The 22244-nt window shown below is 58.7% G+C and overlaps 1 protein-coding gene across 2 annotated transcripts in view; it reads left to right on the forward strand.

Annotated features, from left to right (window-relative positions):
* The first annotated feature begins 11476 nt into the window (after positions 1-11476).
* Positions 11477-22244, forward strand: part of SLC38A10 (solute carrier family 38 member 10) — a 38635-nt gene continuing 27867 nt past the window's right edge. The window contains exons 1-6 of one of the 2 annotated variants that reach the window (XM_049811828.1): positions 11477-11708; positions 13021-13138; positions 16656-16701; positions 18670-18763; positions 20000-20143; positions 21889-22013. In XM_049811828.1, the coding sequence (XP_049667785.1) occupies positions 11601-11708; positions 13021-13138; positions 16656-16701; positions 18670-18763; positions 20000-20143; positions 21889-22013 (635 nt within the window). In that variant the 5' untranslated portion in view covers positions 11477-11600. Of the gene's footprint in view, positions 11709-13020; positions 13139-16655; positions 16702-18669; positions 18764-19999; positions 20144-21888; positions 22014-22244 lie in introns of those variants that run through there. The other variant, XM_049811829.1, reaches the window with a different exon arrangement.

A 22244-nucleotide genomic window follows, 5' to 3' on the forward strand; every position in this document is an offset into this window, starting at 1 on the left:
GGAGGGGAGGAGGGAGTAGCGCGCATGCGCGGCGCAGAGGCGGGGGTGTTGGCGTTGCAGCGGGGGTTGCATTGCACCTCGGTGCAATGCAACCCCCGCTGCAACGCAACACCCTCCCCCCCCTTCTCCCCCGCCCCCGGGTGCTGATTGGCTGGCCGGCCGCCAGCCCGCTGTCAATCACGCAGTGTAAACAAGCCGCTGATTGGCCGGCCCCTGCCAACAGCGAGGACGGGCCCCGCGCGCGGTTTCAAGGCGGCCCCCAGCCGGGAAAAGGGAAGGGAAGGGGAAGAGGGGGGGGGGAAAGAACCGGGGGCGGTTTCTAGGCTCCCCCCCCCGGGCAGACCCCGAGGGCCGGGAGCGGCGCGGGGGAGATCAAAGGCGGCGGCGAGAGGGGAACGGGCCGGAGTTCGCCACCGGCTCCGCCGCACTGCCGGCAGGTCGGGGCCAGGGGGGGCCAGGGGGTTATAAGGTGGGGGGGACCCACGCAGGACTAGCAACGCTGGGGGCCCTGCGAGGCGGAGGTTTGCGGTGTTCGGGGGGGGGGGGGGTCCCTGCGGGGCGATGTTGGGGGGCTGTGCAATGTGGGGGGGGGGGTGTGCAATGCTGGGGGGCTGTGTGGGGCGATGTTGGGGGGCTGTGCAATGGGGGGGTGCGGTGTTGGGGGCTCTGCAGTGTGTGTGGGGGTGTGCAATGCTGGGGGGCCGTGCGGGGCGATGTTGGGGGACTGTGCAGTGGGGGGGGGTGCAATGCTGGGGGGCTGTGCAGCGGGGGGTGGTGCAGTGTTAACGGAGCTGTGCAATGCTGGGGGGCCGTGCGGTGCGGTGTTGGGGGGCTGTGCGATGAGGGAGTGCAGTGTTGGGGGGCCGCGCAGTGTGTGCGGGGGTGCAGTGTTAAGGGGGCTCTGCGGTGCAATGTTGGGGGGCTGTGCAACGTGGGGGGGGGGGTGCAATGCTGGGGGGGTGCAACGTTAAGGGGGCTGTGCGATGGGGGGAGTTGCAATGCTGGGGGGCCCTGCAGTGCAATGTTGGGGGGACTGGCTGTGCAGTATGGAGGGGGGAGTGTGCGATGCTGGGGAGGCCACGCCGTGCAAGGTGGGGGGGAGGCAGTGCAATATTAAGGGGCTGCACGATGCAGGGGGGCTGCACGGGGTGAGGGGAGCCGGGGACCGTGCATCCCCCTGGACCGTGCAACGGGAAGGGCGGCGAGCAGGTGGCGGAGGTAGAGCAGCGGCGGGGAGGCCGGGGCCGGTACCGGGAGCAGTGGGGTCTGACGGTGCCTGCCACCGCGGGTCCCCGGCGGGGCACTGCAGGTTGGTTTCTTTTTTTCGAAATAAAAGGATGTAATTGATTGAAAATGCTCAAATAAATCTAAATAACTTGTAAAAGCTATTAGATTACAACGGAGCTATTCATTACGCCGGGACGACAATCGAGTTAGGAGGGCGAACGGCCGGGGGATGCGGCACAGCCCGTGGGGACCTTCCGGCATCACGGCCGCACCGCACGCCGGCACCGCACGGACAGACCTGCGCACACCGGGACGTACGGACGCAGCACGGTCCTGCACCCGCCGGGACGGGGCACAGGGACAGCCGGCCGGGGCCAGCCGGCTGCACCGTGGGGCAGAGCCCTGGCACACGCTCTAGTGCAGGGGGACGTGCAGCTGCAGCAGGGAGCGATGCACAGGGACACACGGACAGACGGCCAGAGGGACGCAGGATCGCACCCAGCCTCCTCCATGGCCGCGGTGCAAAGGCCGCGGTGCCGGTAGGCACCGGCGCGGTGCAGGCAGCGCTGCCCGGGGTGAGCACCGCGGTGCCGCGGGCCCGTCGGCGCAGCGGGGATTTCTCCTCCGCCCGGGTGAGGAGTGGGGCGGGGGCCGGGTTGCAGGAGGGGAGATGTGCTGGGACCCTCCAGGGATGGACCCTTGCTGCGTGCTGCCCCCCCGAAAAGCTCTTTTTTTTTTTTTTTCTTTTTTTTTTTTCCTGGATTATTTTCCCTATGGCATTTCAATGCAACTGCTGGAGCAGAGCAGCCTGGCCGGCACAGGCTGAGCTCTGCGGCCAGATCCGGGGCTCCCACTTGCCTGGGGAAACCTGCCGTGGGGAGTGGAGCTGGCCGCATCCTGACCATCCTGCGGAGCATCTTCCCATGGATGTTCACGGCAGCGCCGAGCCGCAGCCCATAGTCATCCCCGCGCCCTGGGAAACGTGCTAAAAACATCCCTGTTGGATCCCTCTCCATCCAAGAAAGGCATTCCGGCCTGATAAATAACATTATGGATTAACCCAGCGCACGGAAGCAACGCCGAGCGGCAGCGCGAGGCAAATCCGAGCATTGGGGTAACGGTGTGCCGGGTGCCAGCAGCCCGGTGGGTTGGGGCCGGCATATTGTTCGGCTGCTGGTGGTCGGGGAGCACTTGGAAATGATTTCTTACTGGAAAAAAAAACCCAAAAAAAAGAACAAAAAAGAAAAAACCCAAAAGCGGCTGTGAGGCTTTTCTTTTCCCCAGTGAGCACCGGGGCGGGACTGAGCAGACACCACCCCCACCCCCCCCCCCCGTGGACAGACACCCCCCCACCATGGGCATTTTCCCTGGGGTGCACCCCCCCCCCCCCCCCCAGTGGGTATACATCCCCCGTGGACAGCCCCCCCCTCCCTGCGTGGGCTCCCCGAGCGAGCTTGATCAATGAAGCGAGCCCAGACGAGTGCAATTAAAGCCAGTTTAATGACGCCCCCCACACACACATATACCCACCCCCTCGCCCCCACCCCGTAGCCGCCTTTGTCCGCGCCCGGGGCGGCCCCACCGGGACCGGAGACAAAGGGCCCCTCCCGCCGCCCTTTGTCGGGGCCGGGCTGAGCTCTCCACCCCTTCCCGGCCCCCCCCCCCGACCCCCCCAGAAACCAGGAGCTGCTGCTGGATGGGCCTTGCACAGCTCCCAGCCCTGCGCCGCTGCTGCATGCATGCACGGTGCTCAACCCCAAAGCCCTGCGCCGCTGCTGCGTGCATGCACGGTGCTCGTCGTGTCCCCGTTCCCCCCCCCCCACACACACACCCCCTGAGTTGTTCCCACCTGGGTGCATGGGCCGCACGTTGCTGCGGCTCCCGGTGCGCGCGTGGCACGGTGCCCGCAGGGAGCGTTTGCGCCGCCGGCCCTGCGTGCCGCTGCACGGCTGCGTCGGGGCCGGCGGCAGGAGCCAGGCCGGGGCCGTTGCCATCGCAGAGCATCCTGAACGCGGAGGAGGCCTTGGGTGGGCAAGAGCGGACCCTGAGGAAGGGGTGCGGTGGCAGAGGCAGGGGCTGCAGGCAGGGGCGTCTTCCTCCGGCCTGGCCACGTTTGCGGGTGCAGCGAGGAGGCTGCGACCTGCATGCTGGCATCCCAACCCGGCACAGTCCCCAGCTCCTCCACCTGCCTGGCTGGAGCCGCCCTCCCAGGAGAGAGCACCTGCCCCGGCCATTTCGGTGCTTCATCCTCACGGGAGCTGCCGAACCCCCCTGGAAAGGGTCAGCCCTGAGCTGGGGCCAGAGCAACCCCCTGCTCTCCCCGGTCCTACCCGGCACTGCCATGGTGGGACCCCCCGGTTGATGTGACCCTGCTGCTGCCCACGCACGGCCCGTCCCAGGCCTCTATGGCACGGCACGGCTCGGCACGACATGGCGCAACGCAGGCGCCTCAGCCTCCTGGCGCGCGGGGCAGGCGGGTTTCCAGCTGGCCGCGGGTTTGCCGGCGTGTTGCAAGGCCGTCTGCGACCAAGGGTCGTCTTTGCAGATGCGGAGGGAAGAGGCAGCTCAGTGCTGCCGTCACCTCCGATCCCAGCCTGGGGACGTCGTCCCCCTGCCCCGTGGCCCAGGGAGGTTTCTGAGGGTGGGGGGCGGGTGGGGGGGGGCACAGAGCAGCAGCCGCTCTGGGGTCCCAAGGAAAAAGGAAGGAACTTAACTCCCATTAACTGTCCCATTGTATCGGCCGTGGTAATAATCGGGTTTGCTAATGCAATTGCTGCTGCGATGCGAAAATCCTACTGGAAAATGTATTAGAGCAATTATCCGTCTCACTCCGCAGCCGGGTGTAGCATTAATATTCAATTTTGATGTGGAAGTCCTATTATGTTAATGACTTCGGTGACAAAAGTCGTTAATGTAAGACGTTTCCTTTATGGCGCGGCATTAGCCGGGGTGAATACCACCGCGACACCGGTGCGCATGGTGGGATTGAACGGTTCACGCCGCGAGGGCGGCAGGCCGGGGCCACGGTGCTGCGGGGGGAGCCGGGCCGGGCCCCCTCCCCTGGCTCTGCACGGACCCTCGCGTCTCCATCGGAGCAGCCGCTTTCCCTGGCACACGGTGCTGCCAGTGCAAGGGACAGCCAGTGCACGGGGCCATGCGGGAGGGCTGTGCCGGGGGCACGCCGGCAGCGGGGGCACAGCGGCAGCGGGGTGTGCCGGGGCCCCGAGGAGGGCGCGGGGCGGATTAGCTGCGCCGCAGCGCATCCGGCAGCGGCACTCCCTCTGCCGCAGATGCCCTCCTTTGTTCTCTCCCCGAGCCAGGGGAGATGCACCGGCGCTTCCCCGCCTGCCAGAGAGCACGGCGGTGCTGGCCCGGGGCTCGCCGGCATCCCTGACTCCCCCCGTAACACCGGGGCTGCCCCCCTGCCTGGCTGCTGCGGTGCTGCTGCCTGCGATTTGGGCAGCATCACAGCCAGGCCTGGATGGATGGATGGACGGACGGCTCTTCCTCGGGATGTGCCGGAGAAGTGCGGGCGGCCGGCACCGGAGCTGCAGGCTCATAGCGGGGGGACACAGGGAGGGGGATGAGAAGCACAGCCGGGGCCCGGGAAACCCGGCAGCAGAAGCAGCACCCCTCGATCTGGCCATCACTGGCCACCACCACGGCTCCTGGATGGGAATGGCGGTGCCGTGGCCGGCGCGAGGCTGAGCCCCTGCTGTGATAGACAGCATCCTGGAGCGCCGGAGGGGATTGGAACTGTCAAACACGGGAGCCGGGATAGTAAAAACCACCGTGACCTTCACCTTTCCAGCAAAGGGCTTGTCTCAAGCATCCATGCTCGCCGCCGTTGGCCTGGGAGTGACTTAACACACCGGCTTTGCCGTGAGTGTGGCCCAGCAGCGGACGGCCCTACGGCACAGGCACGTGGCCAGCCTGGCGTTGGGGCCGGTTGGGAAGCAGGAAATTTCTCATGGCCAAGGAGGGGCTGGCGGTTCCCGGACAGAACCCCGGCACGGGCTGGAATTTCCGGGCGGCCTTTTCTGGGCCCCTCAGGATGTTCCCATCCGGCACAGCTGCGGCGGTGGCAGCTCCCTGCTCCCCTGCGTGCGGTGGGTGCTCGGCGCAGCCGGCTCCCAGCACACGGATCGGCACAAGGCCGTACGTCCCAGCGCCGAGGGTCCACGCGCGGCTGCACAGGGTGGGGGCTGCAGGCAGTTGGGCTTTGCTGCCCAACCGGGCTCCCAGGACAGAGCCTTGAGGGACCCGTCCAGGGCTGGGACCCCTCCTCACCAGGGCCCCCCGGGGGTTTCCCGGGCCAGGAAGGTGTCGAGGCGGTGCCAGCACACGGGGTCTGGCATCGACACCGCATGGCCGGCCACCTCTCCTTGGGGCTGCCGGGTGCTGTGGGGGGTGCCCGGGGCACCGTGCCCCTGGGGTGGCCATCGGCAGGGCCACAGCCCAGCGGGGTGGGAGCCCCCCCCAGGGCCCGGGATTACCGGGGCGGGTGGGTAAGGGGGTGTCACGGCCACATCCCCACCCGTGGGGAGCGGCTCGGGGCGGGCAGGGGGGGGCTCGGTCTTCCCGGGAGAGTGGGACGTGAAGGGAGCGGCGGGGCCGGGACTCGACACGTCCCGGGGCTGCTCCGTGTCCCCGGGCACGGCGGTGGCGGCTCCGCGAGCACGTGGCCGGGCCGGGCCATAAGCGGCCGCCCCGCCTCGCCCCTCCCCCCGCGCGCCCATTGGCTCTCCCTTCCCCCTCCCGCTCGCCCATTGGCCCCGGCGCCCTCCACAAACAAAGGCCGGCGCCCGCGGGGGGCCCGGCGCGCCGCTCTGATTGGTAAAACCTCGGCGAGGTGGGCGGGACGAAGAGGGAGGAATGAACGCGGGCGAGCCCCTCCCTCCGAGCCGCGCCAGATACCTTATAAGGGGCGGGGCGGGGCGGGGTGCGTCCATTCATGCGCGTAGAGGAGAGGCGGGCCTATCGCGTGGCTCCGCCCCCCGCGGCGGCGCGCTCTCCGGGAGGGGGCGGGGTCCTGTCCCACGGTGCCGCGCAGGCGGGAGGAGCGGCCCGGTACGGCAAGGCCAGGTTCGGTCCGGGTCGGTACAGACGGTACGTGCGGCTGTGGCTGTGATGGTGCCGGGGCTGGGGGGGGGGGGAGAGAGAGGGGAACGGGGGGGTGGGGGGGCGCGGTGGCCCGTCTGATGCGTGTCCCGCGTGTTCGCGGGTGCGTGTTCGCGGGTGGATCCCCGTCCGGTCCCCGCGGGTCTCCTCGGCCCCGGTGCTGCCGTCCTCCGTTGGCCCGCACGGCTCTGTGTGCCTCGCGTGTGTGGCTGTGCTTTCCCTGCACGCCCACGCGTGTGTTATGCTGGGGCGGGGGAGGGGGGTGTCCCGTTCGCCCCCCCCCCCCCCCCCCCAACCCCCGCCTTACCGGCCGGGGCTCTGCACCACCCCGGGGGTCCGCCGGCTCGGGCAGCCCCAGCTTTCCCCATGCCCTGGGGGGGGACATCTGCCTTGAAATCCACCCCACGGCGAGCACAGGCTGCGGGACCCCACGGCTCGTGTCCAGGGCATTGGGGTGACACCGGGGTTGGGGGGGGGGGGGGGGGGGGGTCACCACAGCCTCTCACCTCCCCCCGGGACGGTTTGTGCTGTTTAACCCCCACCGCTTCTTGCCCAGATAAATCGGGTCCCTCTCCTCCATTTTCCTAATAGCAACCATAAATTTATTTACATTTCCAATCTGCCAGGTACTCGCATGACACACGGCAGCTTCCAGCCTGCGCCGCAGATATGGATTGAACTTTAGTCTCTGAGCAATTAAGGTGCCTGAAACTGCACTTCATTAATGGTTGTTATGCAATAAAACCGATAAAACTGCCCTTATTTGCAATATAAAAACGCAATTTGTTTTAATTTATGTTTTTAAATACTTGCCGGGTTGTTCCTGGGCTCTGCCAGGCATCTGTCATCGGGGCCGACCGCGGCAGGGAGCAAAGCGGCCCTGGCCTGTTCGGCGATGGGTGCTGACCCCTGCAGGGAGGGGGGGACGTGGGGTGCTCTGGGTGGTGCGTGGGCACAGACCTTCGGGTGCACCCACCTCTGGGCTGTGGCACAAGTGGACTCTGCCCTGGCAGCCTGGGAAGGGGGTTCCCATTCCTCCGGGACTCTGCACTGGGGCCCCCCCCCCCCCCAGCCTGCAGTCCCATACGCTGTGCCCCCCTCGCCCCAGGTAAGCTGCCTGGCAGAGAAGGGAAGGCAGGGATGCCCCCGGGGGCCTCGCGGTCCTGGGGGAGAGCTGCCCTGCGCCGTGGGTGATTTGTGCGAGCCCCATGGCACGCTGCGGCACAGAGCCCCCTGACCTGGAGCTGCCACCAAGGTGAATTCTTGCAGAGGCAAATACCAGCCGTGAGCGAGGAAGGGATGGTGGGGCAGGGATGGGAGTTCCCATGCCTGCATCCCACCGGGCAGAGCCAAACTGGGGCATTTTTCCTGGGATAACACCACCCGTGAGAGTTGCAAGTCTGTCTCTGCCTGGTTCTGCTCAGCACAGTGTGTGCACACACGCACGTGCCTGCACACGCGTGCACGTGCACGGAGGTGCGTGCGTCCCCGCGGAGCAGCGTCAGACAAAGCAGCGCTCCCTGCCCAGCCCCAGCAGCTGCCGGACCTCCCGGGGGGGGGTGTCGCATTTTCATAAAACAGCTCGGGATCCCCAGCCGGCCCTAAGCCACCTTTTCTAATTACAGTAATTGCGGCTCTGGCAGCCCTCTGGGGCTGTTTATTCTCTGTGGCTCCAAATCCAGGCGGGAGGAATCTGGGCCATCGAGCAGGACTGGGAAGGGCTCTGAGCTGCCGGGGCTTCCCGGCAGATCCCACAGTAGGGATGCTGCCGCCAGCTCCGTTCCTCTCTCTTGTGCTAAGAAAACAAATGAGGCCTTGCTTTGCCCTTTGCTGGCTTCCAGAAGCCAGCTGGAGATGCCATGCCCCACGCCGTGCCGGCTGAGCGGGGCTGGGGGGTCCACGGTGCAAGCCCATTGTCCTAGTCCCCATCCCCGTTGGCATTTCCTTGTGCCGGTGGCTGGCCGTGCTCCTGGGGGGTGCAGGGGGCTTCAGTGCTTTCCGGGGAGTTTTGCGCTTGCTTTTGGCTCGTTTGCGGTGGGGAAGTGGCCCTGGTGCTGCTGGGGAGGGTCTGCCCTTGGCTGGGACGCAGACAGATGGCTGGACAGAGACCCCGGCACATGCCAGAGGCAGGATTTGGCCCTGGGCTGTTAGTAACAGCCGAGCAGCTAAAGGCACCTGAGGAGCTGGAGAGAACTGTGGTCCCTCGGGACGGGCACGGATGAGCCCCGGGAGCAGCGGCACAGGAGGAGGGGATGGTGCCGGGTGGGAGCTGCTGCTCCCAGGGCTGCTGCGGGGGATAAATAAAGAAAATAACCCCGAGGAGGAGGCAGCAACAAGCACGCGGCCACCACTGCAATATTGGGCAGTTATTACGAGCAATAAATATACTGCTGGCTTGCAGGGTGCCCTTTGGGCTGGTGGTAATTGCCCTTCACAGCAGCTCCCGCTGGTGACTGCGGGATGCCCCCCCACCCCCTGCCACGGCCAGCTCTGCTTTCCTTTATTTTAGTCCTTATCTGTCTGATTATTTCCCCCCTTTCGCAGCCCGTCCCCTTTCCTGTTTGCTGAGCAGCAGCATGTTGAGCCCCTGTTGATTTTGGGGGGAAGGAGGTGGGTTAGCCGGGGTGGGGGCCCTCAGCCTCCCCCCAGCAAGGTGCACGGGGTTGCTGGTGAAGGGGAGTGATGGGGGCTTGCCCCGGCTGAGCCTGGCACCACCGAGGGGATCGGGGTTCCCCAGGACCCTGAGCAGCGCCCAACTTGGGGTGCAGCCCCAGTGCCACTCTGGGAGTCCCGGTCGTGTCCCCCCAGTGCCATGCACGGTGCAGACGGTGCCGGTCAGAAGAGTGCGGCTGTCCCGTGGCACTGCAAGGGGATGCTGGCAGCCGGGCATCGGGCCACGGGCCACCGCAGGCACCCACCAGAGGAATAGGCTAGTTTTGGAGGGGATGCACGTGCCAACAGTGTTCCCAGGGCCTGGGATGGGGGTGGGATGGAGATCACCCGGCACGGGCAGGGGGCTGCAGGCAACGCCAGCCTCAGGTTTGCCCTGGGAAGCGGCAGCTGCCTGTCCCTGCCTGCGGTGCCACGGCAAGCGGTGGCCAGCCCGTGGCGTGTGATCCATTTATTTGGTAGCCAGGAGCTGATGGGTTGCAGGCGAGCGGCCGCAGGTGGTTTGGATTGCAGCAGGGCTGGGGACACAGCGATTGGAAACACATTGTCCCAGCAGCACCGACCGGCACTATGTGAGGAACCGGGCAGTGCCAGAGCCATCCCAGCCTGTCCCAGTGACCCACACCAGTGACTCCACTCATGCCGGTGACCCCGTGTTGGTGCCTGCCATGCTGGAGAGCACTGGGGCATTGGAGCTGGGGCCACCGTGCCCCCCGCCGCACCGTGTCCCCAAGCTGGCGCTCGCTCACCCGGGCTGGTGACAGGGTCAGGGGCCACAGAGCGGGGGCTGCTCCCCCAGCGTCCCTGTCCCACGGCGCGGGGACTCACAGCCGGCCGGGTCTCGGTGCTTGCCGGGCTCCTGGCTACTGGCGGCCGCTCACACGTGGAGAAGCCACCTGAGCCCTTTTTTCTGCCAGTGCTGAGTTAGGGGCCGTGTAACGCTAATTGGATAAACATGATTTCCCCTCTAACTCGCTGCAGATGTCTCCTCTGCACGGGAGCAAGGTGCTCTCCCTTCCCGGCATGGCGGGTGGCTGCGGCGGCTCTGCCCTCCCCAGTGGGTGCTCGGGCACCCATGGGTGGGAGATACCCAGCTTCACGCCACCCCCAGACCGTGGCAACAGGCGGGTGCCGGGGCAGGGCTGCGGGGTGGAACTGGGAGACATGCACACATGGGCCTCGCTGCGTGTTCCTGGGGGCACAGGGGAACCCCCACATCACACAGGGGTTCCCGTCCCCTGCAGCCCCCCTCGTCCCGTGCCTGGGTGCTGCATCCCATGTCGGGGTACCACGTTCCATGCCCGGGCGCTGCAGGCCACAACCGCGGCTCTCCCAGATCAACGCAGCGACAGCCCCGAGGGGACCCCCCGTCCCAGCTGGGGGACACGCAGGGACGCAGGCACGGCCCCGGTGCAGCAGGCAGAGAAACGCAGCCGGCACTGCCGCCGGCCCCCGAGCCCGTGCGGCACCTGGAGGGAATTAGGCAGGCGTGTTCACCTCCCTGCAAACCTTTTGTAGAGCAAATTCCTGCGGTTACCCATTGCAATTGCTGCAAATTATACAAGCGCCGCGTGTTTCATTCCGACGGCAGCGTGCAGTTGGCGCGCGCCGCTCCGACCTGCCGTGGTGCGTGGCCCCGGGGGAGCCGTCCAGAGCCCCCCGCGTCTTTCTTTTTATTTTCTTTCTCCTCCTCAGGAGACGAAGAGCGAGCAGGCAGGTGGGAAGAGCCGGGGGGATGCCTGCGGCAGGCAGGGAGCCCCCCGGGGTGTTGGGTGATCGTCCGCCGCGGCCTTGTGGGTGCCCAATGGAGGTTGGCACCCATGGCTCAGACCACCCCCCCCCCAAGAGCAGGCTGCGGGGGTACCCCCGTTGCAGACAGACAGACCCACGGCCACGCCGGAGTCGGGGACCGCTCCGGCCGGGATGGGGACCCCCAGACCTGTTGCCTACGTCGCGTGGGCGCAGCTGGATGCTACGCCCAGATGTGCGCCCAAGGGTTCTGCCCACCCCAGCGGGGGGACTCTGGGCCGTGGGCTGCCCTCGGGGGGGGGGGGGGGGTGCAGCTGCGTTGGGCACACGCGTGTGCGTGAGTGTGCAGTCATTCGCACGCCTGCATCTGCACAAGGTGAGGGGGGGGGGGGGGTCGCAGGGGTGCCGGTGCACGTGTGCGGGCGTGCGCGGGCACGCGCTTGCACCTGCAGGCGCGTGCCCGCCTCTCGGGGGGTTCCCCCGGGCTGTGTGTGTGTGTGTGTGTGTGTGTGTGAGGACGGGGGGGACCCCCCGGTTTCATTCCCACCCCGTTTCTCCCAGGAGCAGCGGGTACGGTCCTCCGAGGCGGCAGGAGTAGCCCGTTCGACGGCGCTCTGCCCTTCTCCTCTCATTACCCGGCCGTGTGGCTTCCCGGAAGCGCCAGCGGAGCAGCGGAACCCGGAAGTGCCGCTGTGGCCGGTGCCGGGGCCGGGGGCGGGTCGGGTTTGGTTACCGTTATGGCGGGGACGGGTGGCTGAGGAGTCGCTTGGGGACGCGGGTGGTGGTGGCTGCCAGCCGGACCCCGCGCCACGGGGACGCTCCCGCCGCGGGTCATGGCGGCGGCGGCGGCAGCGGCGGGCTCCAACTGGGGCCTGATCATGAACGTGGTGAACAGCATCGTGGGGGTGAGCGTCCTCACCGTGCCCTTCTGCTTCCGACAGGTGAGCGCTCCGCCGCCCTCCCGTCGCCGGTGTTCTCCCCACCCCTCCCCCCCCGCCGGTTCCCGGTGCTGGGGGGTGCTTCTCCCGGGGGCAGCGGGGCCGGCCGGTTAGCCCCTCGTCGCCGTCTCCGGTAGAGAGTGGTGGGGTCGGCTACCCGTGGGTCTCACCGAAGCGGGCGGTCCTGCCAGTGTCCCCGTCGCTCTGAGGCCGGTGAGAGGCACCGGGAGGGTCGGGAGGGACATCGGGGACCGTCGACGGTTTCCCCCGCCGAGAGACCCACGTGTGGGGCTGGGGGCTGGGTGTGTCGGTCTGTTCTCTTGTCAGCTGGAAGTCCCCAGGGGTTCCTTGGCGCAGTGTCTGCCCCAAGCCCTGGGGGCCAGGGAGGGCAGTCAGGGACACGTTTGCCCCTGGCCCCAATTTGAAGGGCGGTTCAGTGTTTTTGGGGTGGTTGGTAGAGGACGGTCGGGGAAGGAACCACTACAGACTGAGGTCTCTCGCGCCAAACTATGTGTTTTTCCTTGTTGTGAGGTCTGCAGGTAACCATTTCTGCCTTTCCTGTGAGTAGAAGGGAAAAACAATTGAAGAATTTATCCGTATGATAAACGTGGGTTGGCTTGGAGGTGTTTGCAAACCAGGTGTTGAGCCCTTACGCTGAGCTGTGCCCCCGCTCCCCCTCTCCAGGACTTGCCACCATTCCTGTGGCCGCACCAGGTTTAAATACAGCAGAAAAGGGGATGGCTGTGATAAAGATCTGGCATCACTTGTACCTCTTTAAAGTCACCTGCTTATAAAGTGTCCGGTGTTTAACATCCCCTGCTGCAAATGCATGAACCAGCAAGGCAGGACAGCACTGGTAGCGAGCTCGGTAATTAGTTCACGCTATCAAGTAGTTCTTATTAAATAAATTTACAACAGAGTTTGCACCTCGGGATTAGGAGTGGTCTTTCTTTGCTCTGTGTGAAGCTGCTGAGAGCTGTGGGGAGCACTGGGGGAATGAATGAGGGGAGCTGTGGAAGTTCTGCTCCACAAACGGCTCCCAGTTCACTCTTCGGTGCTTAAATTGGTGCAACTGGAAGCTGTGGGAAACAGGTGGCTGCTCTGCATTGTCCTTGGGCTGTGGAGAGTAAAACTGAGCTTGTACGTCATGTTTCTCCTGGCTGCTCTGAAGTCGAGGGAACTCTCTTAACAGGCAAAAGTGTGGCTGGAAATATGTGAGGGAGCCTAAAGGGGGTAAGGGACGGCAATAAGGCTGTGCGGAATGACTGACTTTCCATCTTGCGCTTGTCTCTTCCCCCCTCTTCTCCCGTTTCAGTGTGGCATTGTCCTGGGAGCTCTGCTGCTGATTTTCTGTTCTTGGATGACTCATCAGTCCTGCATGTTCCTGGTGAAATCGGCCAATCTCAGCAAGCGCAGGACCTACCCCGGCCTGGGTGAGAATTTTCAGCTCTAGGGCTTGTTGGTGTTTTTTTTTTTTTTTTTTAACTGCAATTTTTCTTTGACCTCTTAATTTACAACTTTCATACTGATATTGTTGGAATAGCAAATGGTTTCTTGATGTAGTTTTCAATTTGTGTTGTCTTCCTCTGTCAGTCTCTCCCTCCTGCCCCATGTCCCCAGGGGAACGCGAGGGTTTAATTCTGCTCTTGACAGTGAATAGGCGCAGAATTGTTTTGACTCTGCAGGGCAGGGGAGGAGATGCAGCACTGACTGATCAAAACCCAAGTTTTCGGGAGCTGGCGTAGTGGGTGTCTGGTGTAAATTATTGGTCTCGGCACGAAAGCCGCGAGCTTCCCCACCCAGTGTGCTGCCGAGGACATCGGGTTCTGCCAGCGGAGAGCCTGGCATGGAGCTCGGGCCGCCTGGATCCGAGCTGTGTGCGCGTTTATGGCAGAGCAGAGAGGAAAGAGGGTGCAAGGTTCCAAGTGGCCAAGAAAATAAAAACATCTGCAAGATTCATGTGTGGGTTTTTGGCAGACTCTGCCAGCCCTCTTCCTCGGAGCTCGTCGCCTCTGCGCTGGCGCCAGGGTTGGCCTCTGCTTTGACCTCGCTTCTCATTCTGACTGACTTGGGGGGTAGGAGGTGGTCGGGTTCCAGTCCTCTGCATCGGCATGTGAAATGACAGGAAAAGTCGTCTTTTACTCGGTTTCCCTTATTTCTCTGGTGGGGAGGGGGAGAGAGTTGGCTGGCGTTGGCCTTGGTAAAAGAACTAAAGAAACGCGTGGCTCACTCGCTGACCGTGTTGACAGATGGGTTTCCTCCTCCATCCTCAGTGCCCAAGGTTTTGTTACCAGGCTACACATCTTGGCTTCTGTCAGGTTATATCTGCTAGAAACTGAAGAGATCAAGAAGTTCTGTGATGTGGGAGGTTGTGCCTGTGGTGCTGGAGGGAAGGGGGAGCCCCCAGGTAGCGTCCGACTTGTCCCTGCTGCTCCCAGCCCAGCTGCCTGGGTTGCCTCTCTCTGCCCCCTCACAACACGTCTTTGTGCATGCTGCTTCCCCGAAGTACAGAGAGTCCCCTCCACCTTGGAGCGTCTCCCGGGAAGAAGGGATCCTCTGCACTCTCTGAAGCCAAGGGGCTGGAATACACAGAGGGCCAGTAATGCTTCTAAACTTCCTGGCACCTCCTGGCACACAAACGCTGGCGCTGAAAGAAATGCCTCTGCTCCCTCCCTCTGCCCTGGGAGAGGTGCCACCGGGAGGGACAGCCCTGAGAGGAAAGGCAGCGGTGCTATAATGCATCCTAATGCATCAAGGTTGAGCAGCTCCACACAGACAGCCTTTGTCACCGTGGGCTTGTGCCCTGGTACATCTGCGAGAGATCCTGGCAGCCCCTGCAGCTGATTGTGTGGGAGGCTTTGGCAGTGCTGAAAGATGTAAGAAAGTTTTGCAAATTAACTTCGGTCAGCCAGTCCCTTCCGGAGGAACATTGAGAGCGATCGTTACAGCTACAAAAGAGCCAGGGTCGCAACAGACTGTTATCTAGCCTGGGTGTCTTCACTCAGCAGCGCTCTGTGCCTGAAGGGGTTGGCTATTAAAAATATTTTGCTCTTTGCCGCTGTTCTCCTGCGCTGTGTGGAAGGGAAGGGCCTTGGACAGATGAGGACAAGAAGTGGGATGCAGTTCCCAGACAGACTTTAACCAGGAGATGAGTTTATGCCTCCCCTTACAGCTGCTGAAAGTGGCCTGGGTCTTTGCAGACTACTTGTGTTGGGTACCAACCCCTTCAGCAGCACGCTGCACCCCTGGGAGGCAGCTCAGTTCCACTCCCTGCAGAGAAAAGTGCTGAAATACAGGCTGCCCGTTCTAGTAACCATACTTGGTTTAAAAGGGCTTCTCTATTTACTGAGCCGATTCAGCTCTGCCCAGCTTGTTAGGCTTCTAGAGATCCCATTCCGAAGATGCTTGACTGTACAATTTATTTTACAGTCGTCGTCATCTTCCTCCTTGTGAAGGTAGAGGATCCACTTTTTCCAGTGTCCCCAGATGGGGACATCTGACATAGTGTTTGAAGGCTTGTTCTCATTAGAACAGCACTTCAGAACAGCCAAGGAGACTGATTTTTTCTCAGCATCTCCGGCCTAGACGATTGCTGGCAGCTGTAGCTGTTTTCTGGAGGCCCCTACCTTTCAGTGTGATGTGTAAGAGGAGCTTGCAGGAGCAGTGCAGCAGCAGCAATCCTTGTAGAGGTTGGCTCATTAATGACCTGGTCACCGGGAGGGATGTTTTTCTCTTGCTGGTTCCCCTCTCTCATCCCTGGCCCTTTGGATGCGTGAGTGAATCCCCCAAGGGCTGTTGCCTTTTCTCCTTATGGTTGCGAGTTCCCAAACGAGGTGAGAGCTGGAGGCCAAAGTGGTGTGGCCGCTCTTCGCACTCGGGCAGCGTGCCTGGTGGCGGTTGTTCCACCCGGTCTGTCACCAAGCCATCGGCTATTTTCAGTGCTACCCCACATAACAGCTCTGGTTTATTTTTCTGCTGTGGGTCTCCTGCCATGCTTTTTTCTCATTCTGTGGGAGAACATCTTGTTTCCTTAATTTTTAGCTCAAGCAGTGTCCAAAGAAATCAGAGTTTGTGTATTTAAAATAGCTGAAGATGCTTCCAGAAGCAAATAAAGTTTGTTTTCTGGTGGCCTGCAGGAATGTGTGCTGTACCTTGAGAGAAGACAAAGGGGAATCCAGGGTGGTGGTTTTCATGTTGGACCTCTGCAGTTAAAAGACTGACAGAATTGGGCAATGTGGTCTGTGCTTGGAACTGGAGGTCTCAATTCCCATTCTACCCAGTAAGATCTAAAAATACAAGCGGAGTTTTCTTGGCATTTTCTTTTTAAGAAAAAACACAATGATTTAAAGACTACTGATTATTTTCTGCTACAAGCTACAACCCAAGTATGGGAGGGGAAAAAAAAAAGTCTCTTGGCAGCAGCCCTTTGGTGTGGGTTGTGAATACTGGGTATTCTGGGTATGGGATTGAACATTCTGGGCACCATCTCAGATCTCCCATCCAGCAGCGTCAGGCGGTTCAGTTATAGTGGGAAGATAAAAATAAAAATGAGAGTTTGATTGAAATTTTGCACTGCAGTAACTTTTTGCCACACAGCATCTTATACATGCATATTTTCTCTTCCGCGCTGACTTTCTTTTAATGGTTGCCATGTGTGACTGCTACTTCACACCACTTTTTTTTTTAAAGAGGAAAAAAAAAAAAAAAAAAGAACCTGCTTTCTATCTTTTCCTCATCTTTGTTCCTGTCTTATGTGGTTTTCAGTTTGTGGAGGGCATGTCTGAAAAAGAAAGTGGGAGGGTGGGCAGAGAACAGCCCCAAAATACAACACCGGTGGGTTCCCGCTGTGCTGCCCTTTGTCACTGTTATTGTTTAATTTTGAACTGACGTGTGTGCCACGTTCTGGACCTTTCCTTGACTAACTGCAACTTTTTTTTCCTCTTATGCCAGCATTTCACGCCTATGGAAAAGCAGGAAAAATGTTGGTGGAAACAAGGTAATCTGCTGCTTTTTTAAAGCTTGAACGGTTTGGTTTTCTTTAATGAAAAATATTGCTTTGTAGCCTCTTGTGGCCTTGCTGTGCTCTCGTTTCTTACCCTCCTGCCTTCTCTGGTCCCAGAAGTCTTCCTTGCCACCTAGAATTTGAACAAGAGTGTAAGTGAGATCTCCTAAGCACAGCTCACAGGTGTCGTCTTCAGCATATCCCACCTGTTTCTGCATGGAGACAGGAGCGCTTTCCAGACAGTGGGAGCACAGAAGTCGGGGAATGAACTCACCTCCCGCTCTGCTGCGTGTGCTGTGAAATCATGGGCATGTCACTTGTGGCCGTTTTCCAGGGGTGAAATCCCTGCCAAGATCGCCGTGAGTTAGTGGGAGGAAGAGCGTTCAGTACCTCGGATCCACCCTTTAGCTGCTCTGGTCCTGCCCGCTCCTTGCAGCGGGGGCTGCCTTCCTCTACATTAGGGAATGCTTTGTGGGGGGAAATCCTGTCTCCGTTTCAGGACAGACTCTGCTTCCTCAGATGACCCCCATACAAGGAGAAGCTCCCCCACAGGTCTCATTCAGCAGTCGTGATGGGTGATGGGACATCGTTACCCCACTGCTTTTTCTAGCAGAGATTCTTTGGTGGAGGCGTCTTGAGCCCAGGCCAGTCGGTGGTGCTGGCTCCTTCCCTCTCCCCAGCTGCAGACTGCTGCAGAACACTAAAAATACGCAGAATATTTCTCAGATGTTACTTGTCCATGCAAGCAATTGCTGTAATTGCCACAGGGATGTTATATAATTGGAACTGGGAGGGAAAGTGGTCCATGCAATCATGAATGGGAGGAGAAGCAGTTCATAAGACAATCTTTTCATTAAAGTGTGGTCCATTTTGTGGAAAGAAGTTTGAGAGCCGATTTGGTATCGAGACTTTCACGGTAGGCGCCTGCTGCGGGGTGTGGGGCTGAGAGAATCTCTTGTTGATTCTTTTAAATGTTTTTCCGAGAAATAAAGGAGTGCTTGCCATCTCCAAGGTTTGTTTTTTATTGTGGCTCCAAACTGCAGTTAAACCCACGCACGGGTTGTCACCAGAACGGCATCTCTAGCAGAGATGTTAGGTGTGGATGCAAGGTGGATGCAAGTTCTCTGGTTTTTATTTTACCAAGGCTGAATGCAGAACTGGTGGCCTGCCCTTCACAAGCCTGATGACAGCAGCATGGTCCTCCCCTCTAGCACCAGTAGTGATGCGCAGCTTGCTCGTACGGCTGTGAGAGCTCGCTTGCAGCCCACTGTATCCCTGTAGACAGAAAACCTACTTTACTACTGGTTGCCAAATGTGTTTTCGGTGTGGGTTCAGCAAAATCTGGGGCTCATCTCCACTGCGACTTTCCAAAAAGTTGTGTTAGAGGGTGGATGTACAGTGAAGCAAGGCACACTGATGCTGCTTTACCTCTGAACACAAGTGAATGACTGCACAAGATTTTAAGTCACTTTAAATGTACCCTTTTAGCTGTTTTCTGTTTAACTCTTCTGGATGTTCCTTGGTAAACTGGGGGGTGCAGTAGGATCCTAACCAATCTTTAGCTGTTGCAATTGTGTGCAGGATGTAGCCCTTGCGACCTTGTCGGTGCTAAACCTTTGTCTTAATCCTTCAGCAGCAGCTGCAGTGTATGTAGGATGTCTCTTTCTCCCAGCGTATGAACTGTAGCTCCGTGCAGGACACATAGCGGTGTTCTCACTACTCATGTGTCATTTGTGGGGGCCCCATCGCCGCAGGCTCAGTTACGGCAGTCCCAGGCAGCGTCTCCAGGTGTCTCTAAGGTAGCCTTAGCGTTAACAAAGTCTCGTCCCCTTGCGAGGGCTGTGCAGGGTACAAATCCACTGGGAATGTGACTGCTGACACACACCTGCCCAGGAGCAGGGGCCGTGTTCCAGGGTTCCTGCTCCAGTCTCCTAACCTTTGTCTATTTTGTTGTTTGTGCAGCATGATTGGGCTGATGCTGGGAACTTGCATTGCTTTCTATGTTGTCATTGGTGATCTGGGGTCCAACTTCTTTGCTCGGCTGCTTGGATTTCAGGTAAATAAATCCTCACTGGATCACATCTACAATGCAGACAGTGGTCCCAATTCTTGCATCGAGCTGTGTGTGCCTTAGATACAGCAAAGAGCGTCCTGCCTTAGTAGTGTGCTCAGCAGTGCACGAGCCGCTGTGGGGTCATCTAATGGTGAGCTTTAATGGCATGCCTCGTGCACAGAGCATTTAGCTCTATGAAGTGCTGGAAGCCCAGACGTATGGCGAACAATTAGATGTGTAAAACCTCCAATGAGGCACTTCCAACAAAGGAAGTATTTTTAACTTGGTCTCTATTAATTCTGGAGCAGATTCCTGGAGGAGATGATGCTTCCTGTCTTAATTCCTGCCCCTAAAGTGTAGTGACAGACAGTTCCTCTGTCTGAGCTCTCATCCGCTTGCAGCCCTCTAGTTGAAGAGGGATGTTTGTCCCGTCCCTTGCTGTTTTGGTGGCCAAAGTTACTGTGTGCCTGCTTCCTCCTTAAGATAAAATAAGCTGTGTGATGAGCCCAGTGTTGGCTCAAGATGCATGGTGGCAAGAGGTGCTCCTTGTGGGCAGGAGGCTCTTGCTGCTCTTTCTGGAGAGCTGTGAGCAGCAGCACTTGGAGCCAGCGCGAGGGCCGTGTAGGGAAGCAAAATGGACATGTGGAAGGATTTTTGGCGGGGCTGTTATCTGCTCCGCCTGATGCTGCTAAGCTCCGATTAAGGGACTGTGAAGTTAAAAAGATGCGTTGTGGCTGCAGCCAAATTAGGTATTAAATATTTCCAAGCATTTCAGAGTGTTCTGCTATAATAAATACCAATGTGAGGTTTTGATTAATTTTCTGGATCAGAATTTTCAAGACTTCAGTCTCTTGTCTCCCAAGTAAGTTTAGTTTTTATTTAATTGCATGAAAATACCTAAATAGCTTGTGCTGGATTAGCATTTAAACACCTTCCCCACCCCTCCCCCCCCCCCCCCCCCAATACTTCCACTTCAGGATGGACCTGTCACGCACTGTGTAGAGCAACAGTGGCACCCAGTGACTGTATAAGCTAATCACAGACCTAGCCAAAGAAACGGCAAGCTTTCAGCATCAAATCTTTAAATATGTACGGAAGTAGAATTTCACATTTGAAATCGATCCTGGCTTTGCATTGTTTCTCACTGTGGAAAAGTTAACCGCATTGGAGTTTTCTGATTTGGTGGGATGTTTTGTGTATCCTCTGTGCTCCAGTTCTTTATGCAGGTCCCTTTTCCAGGTGTCTGGCAGTTTCCGGATAGTCCTGCTCTTTGCTGTCTCCCTGTGCATTGTACTTCCATTGAGCCTCCAGAGGAACATGATGGCCTCTATACAGTCATTCAGTGCCATGGCTCTGATCTTTTACACGGTGTTCATGTTCGTGGTGAGTATCGATGCTGGGAATGCTGTTTTCCTATTGTTTTAACACAGATGTTCCCACTGGGACAGCCTGCAGGTGCAGGCCTCAAGTTTAAAATGTCCTTCCTGATAATTAGTGCTGCTAGTCCCGGGCATAATGAGTGATCTGGGTGCCTGTGCTCTTGAGCTGGTGGAGGTGGGGAGGTAGAGACTGTAGAAACTGGCCAGTGGGTCTGTAAGCTATTACACTTGCTAGGGACTGCAGTGGCACAAATAACAACAAACCACAAATCAAGCTGTGGTTTATTCTGCTTGTTGGTGTCTTATAATTTAGGGCTCTGAACTTTGAATCAAAGAATGGAAGATGTGGGGAAGAGCGCCCGGAAGCAGAAGGACTTTCATCATGCGTTAGTGTTTTGCCTTGAAAACCTCAGTGCTTCTAATCTGTAGGGGGAAGGCAGCTCTCGTTAAGAACTCAAGCGTGTACTTTGCATGCTTTTTTGCAGCTGATGGTTAATGTCTTTCAGGCTGCAAGTAGTTTTATTTGTTAGACACCAGCACTTCTATTTCTTGAGAGTTGAAAGCTTCGTAAAGCCTTAAGTCTGGTACGTGGCATATACTTGTTCTTGGATATTTCTAGAGAAGTTTTTCTTCACTGAGGTAAATGGATTCTTGACCATTTAGATTAAGTAGGGTAAGCTGAGAGTTACCTAAAGCTGGCCCTGTTTGGCTTGGCCAAGCCCCGCTGTATAGCACCATTTACTGAGTGGTGGAGACTTTCACTTGCTTTTTAATGACTTCAAGTTTCTCCTCACGGATGCTCGTGTGGTTTGTTCGTGGAGCCCCAGCCCTATCTCTCCCAAATTTCAGGACTGGAAGAGCTGAAACAAAAGGAAGAAAAGGGAGGTGTGGAAATTCTTTTTTAGTAGGTTGTGCTGGGTCACGCTTCCAAGCTTGCCTCTGTAAGGAGGCTGGACACTGTAAATAAATGAGTGTTTTACAAAACTGCTGTGTTCCAGGAGCTGTGCCTTTAAGAAAACCACAACATTTCATGAGAGTTGGCTGCACTAAAACATAATCTCTGGGGATTAGAAAACCCCCATTCAGGCAATATTATAAACAGGCATTCAGACATATTTACCTTCTGTTTCCTGTGCAACCCAATGCCTGCCAGCTTCTCTGTCAATGGCTAAAGAGCTCCCCTGGCCTCATCTGGGTACCTCGCTCTCCCTGTTTTCCTGAAGTTTATCCTTGTCTCTGGTGAACTGGTGTTGTTAAATGGCTCTGGAGTAGCAGTGTGCAGGTGGGGTCCTGTTTTAGGAACCTTTGTCCCTCTCTGCTGAACAGGATTCTCCAAGGCAAATGTTGCTTCCCGTTTGGATTTAAAAATGTGTTTAAAAAAGCGCAAAAGAAATTGCTGGGAACAACAATTCTCCCAGCTAAATGTGTCAGTGGAAATTGTTCCACCCTGGTGCGTGCTATGATGTCTGATGGCATCAAACAAGGGGGGAATGTCATAGATCTTTTAAAATACACCCCAGGATCCTTGGTGGCAAGAGGCCTATGGAGGTTGCTGGGAGCTTTAATAACGTGTGTGGGTGGGGTGGGGACCTGGGGAATTTGACTAATAGAGATTGGGCTGTGGTAGGCAGTGTAAGCTGTTCCTTGCAGAGCTGCTACATGCTGCCTTTTATCCCAGCACCGACATCACTGCTGCCGTAAAGTTGTTTTGGGTTGGATCTTAACCCCTTTTCTTTCTCTTGGCTACAGATCGTGCTGTCGTCCTTCAAGCATGGCCTCTTCAGTGGGCAGTGGCTGCAGCGAGTTAGTTACACTCGTTGGGAGGGCATTTTTCGCTGCATCCCCATCTTTGGCATGTCTTTCGCCTGTCAGTCGTAAGTACCTGCCATTCCCACTTCTGGCAGTTGTGGTGCGCAATGAGTTTCTGTGAGGGCAGAGGGTCATGAGGATCTGCAAGGGATAGATACCATCTGGTTTCCTATTTTATTTTAATCAAAATATTTTACAGCCCACTGAAATACAGCATCTCATTCAGTTGTGACCCTTTTGTTACCTAGATGTGGGAGGGAGTTATATTTCACTTGGGAGTTTTTGTACTTGAGCAA

Source organism: Accipiter gentilis, chromosome 10, assembly GCF_929443795.1.
Source record: "Accipiter gentilis chromosome 10, bAccGen1.1, whole genome shotgun sequence".
NCBI lineage: Eukaryota > Metazoa > Chordata > Aves > Accipitriformes > Accipitridae > Astur > Astur gentilis.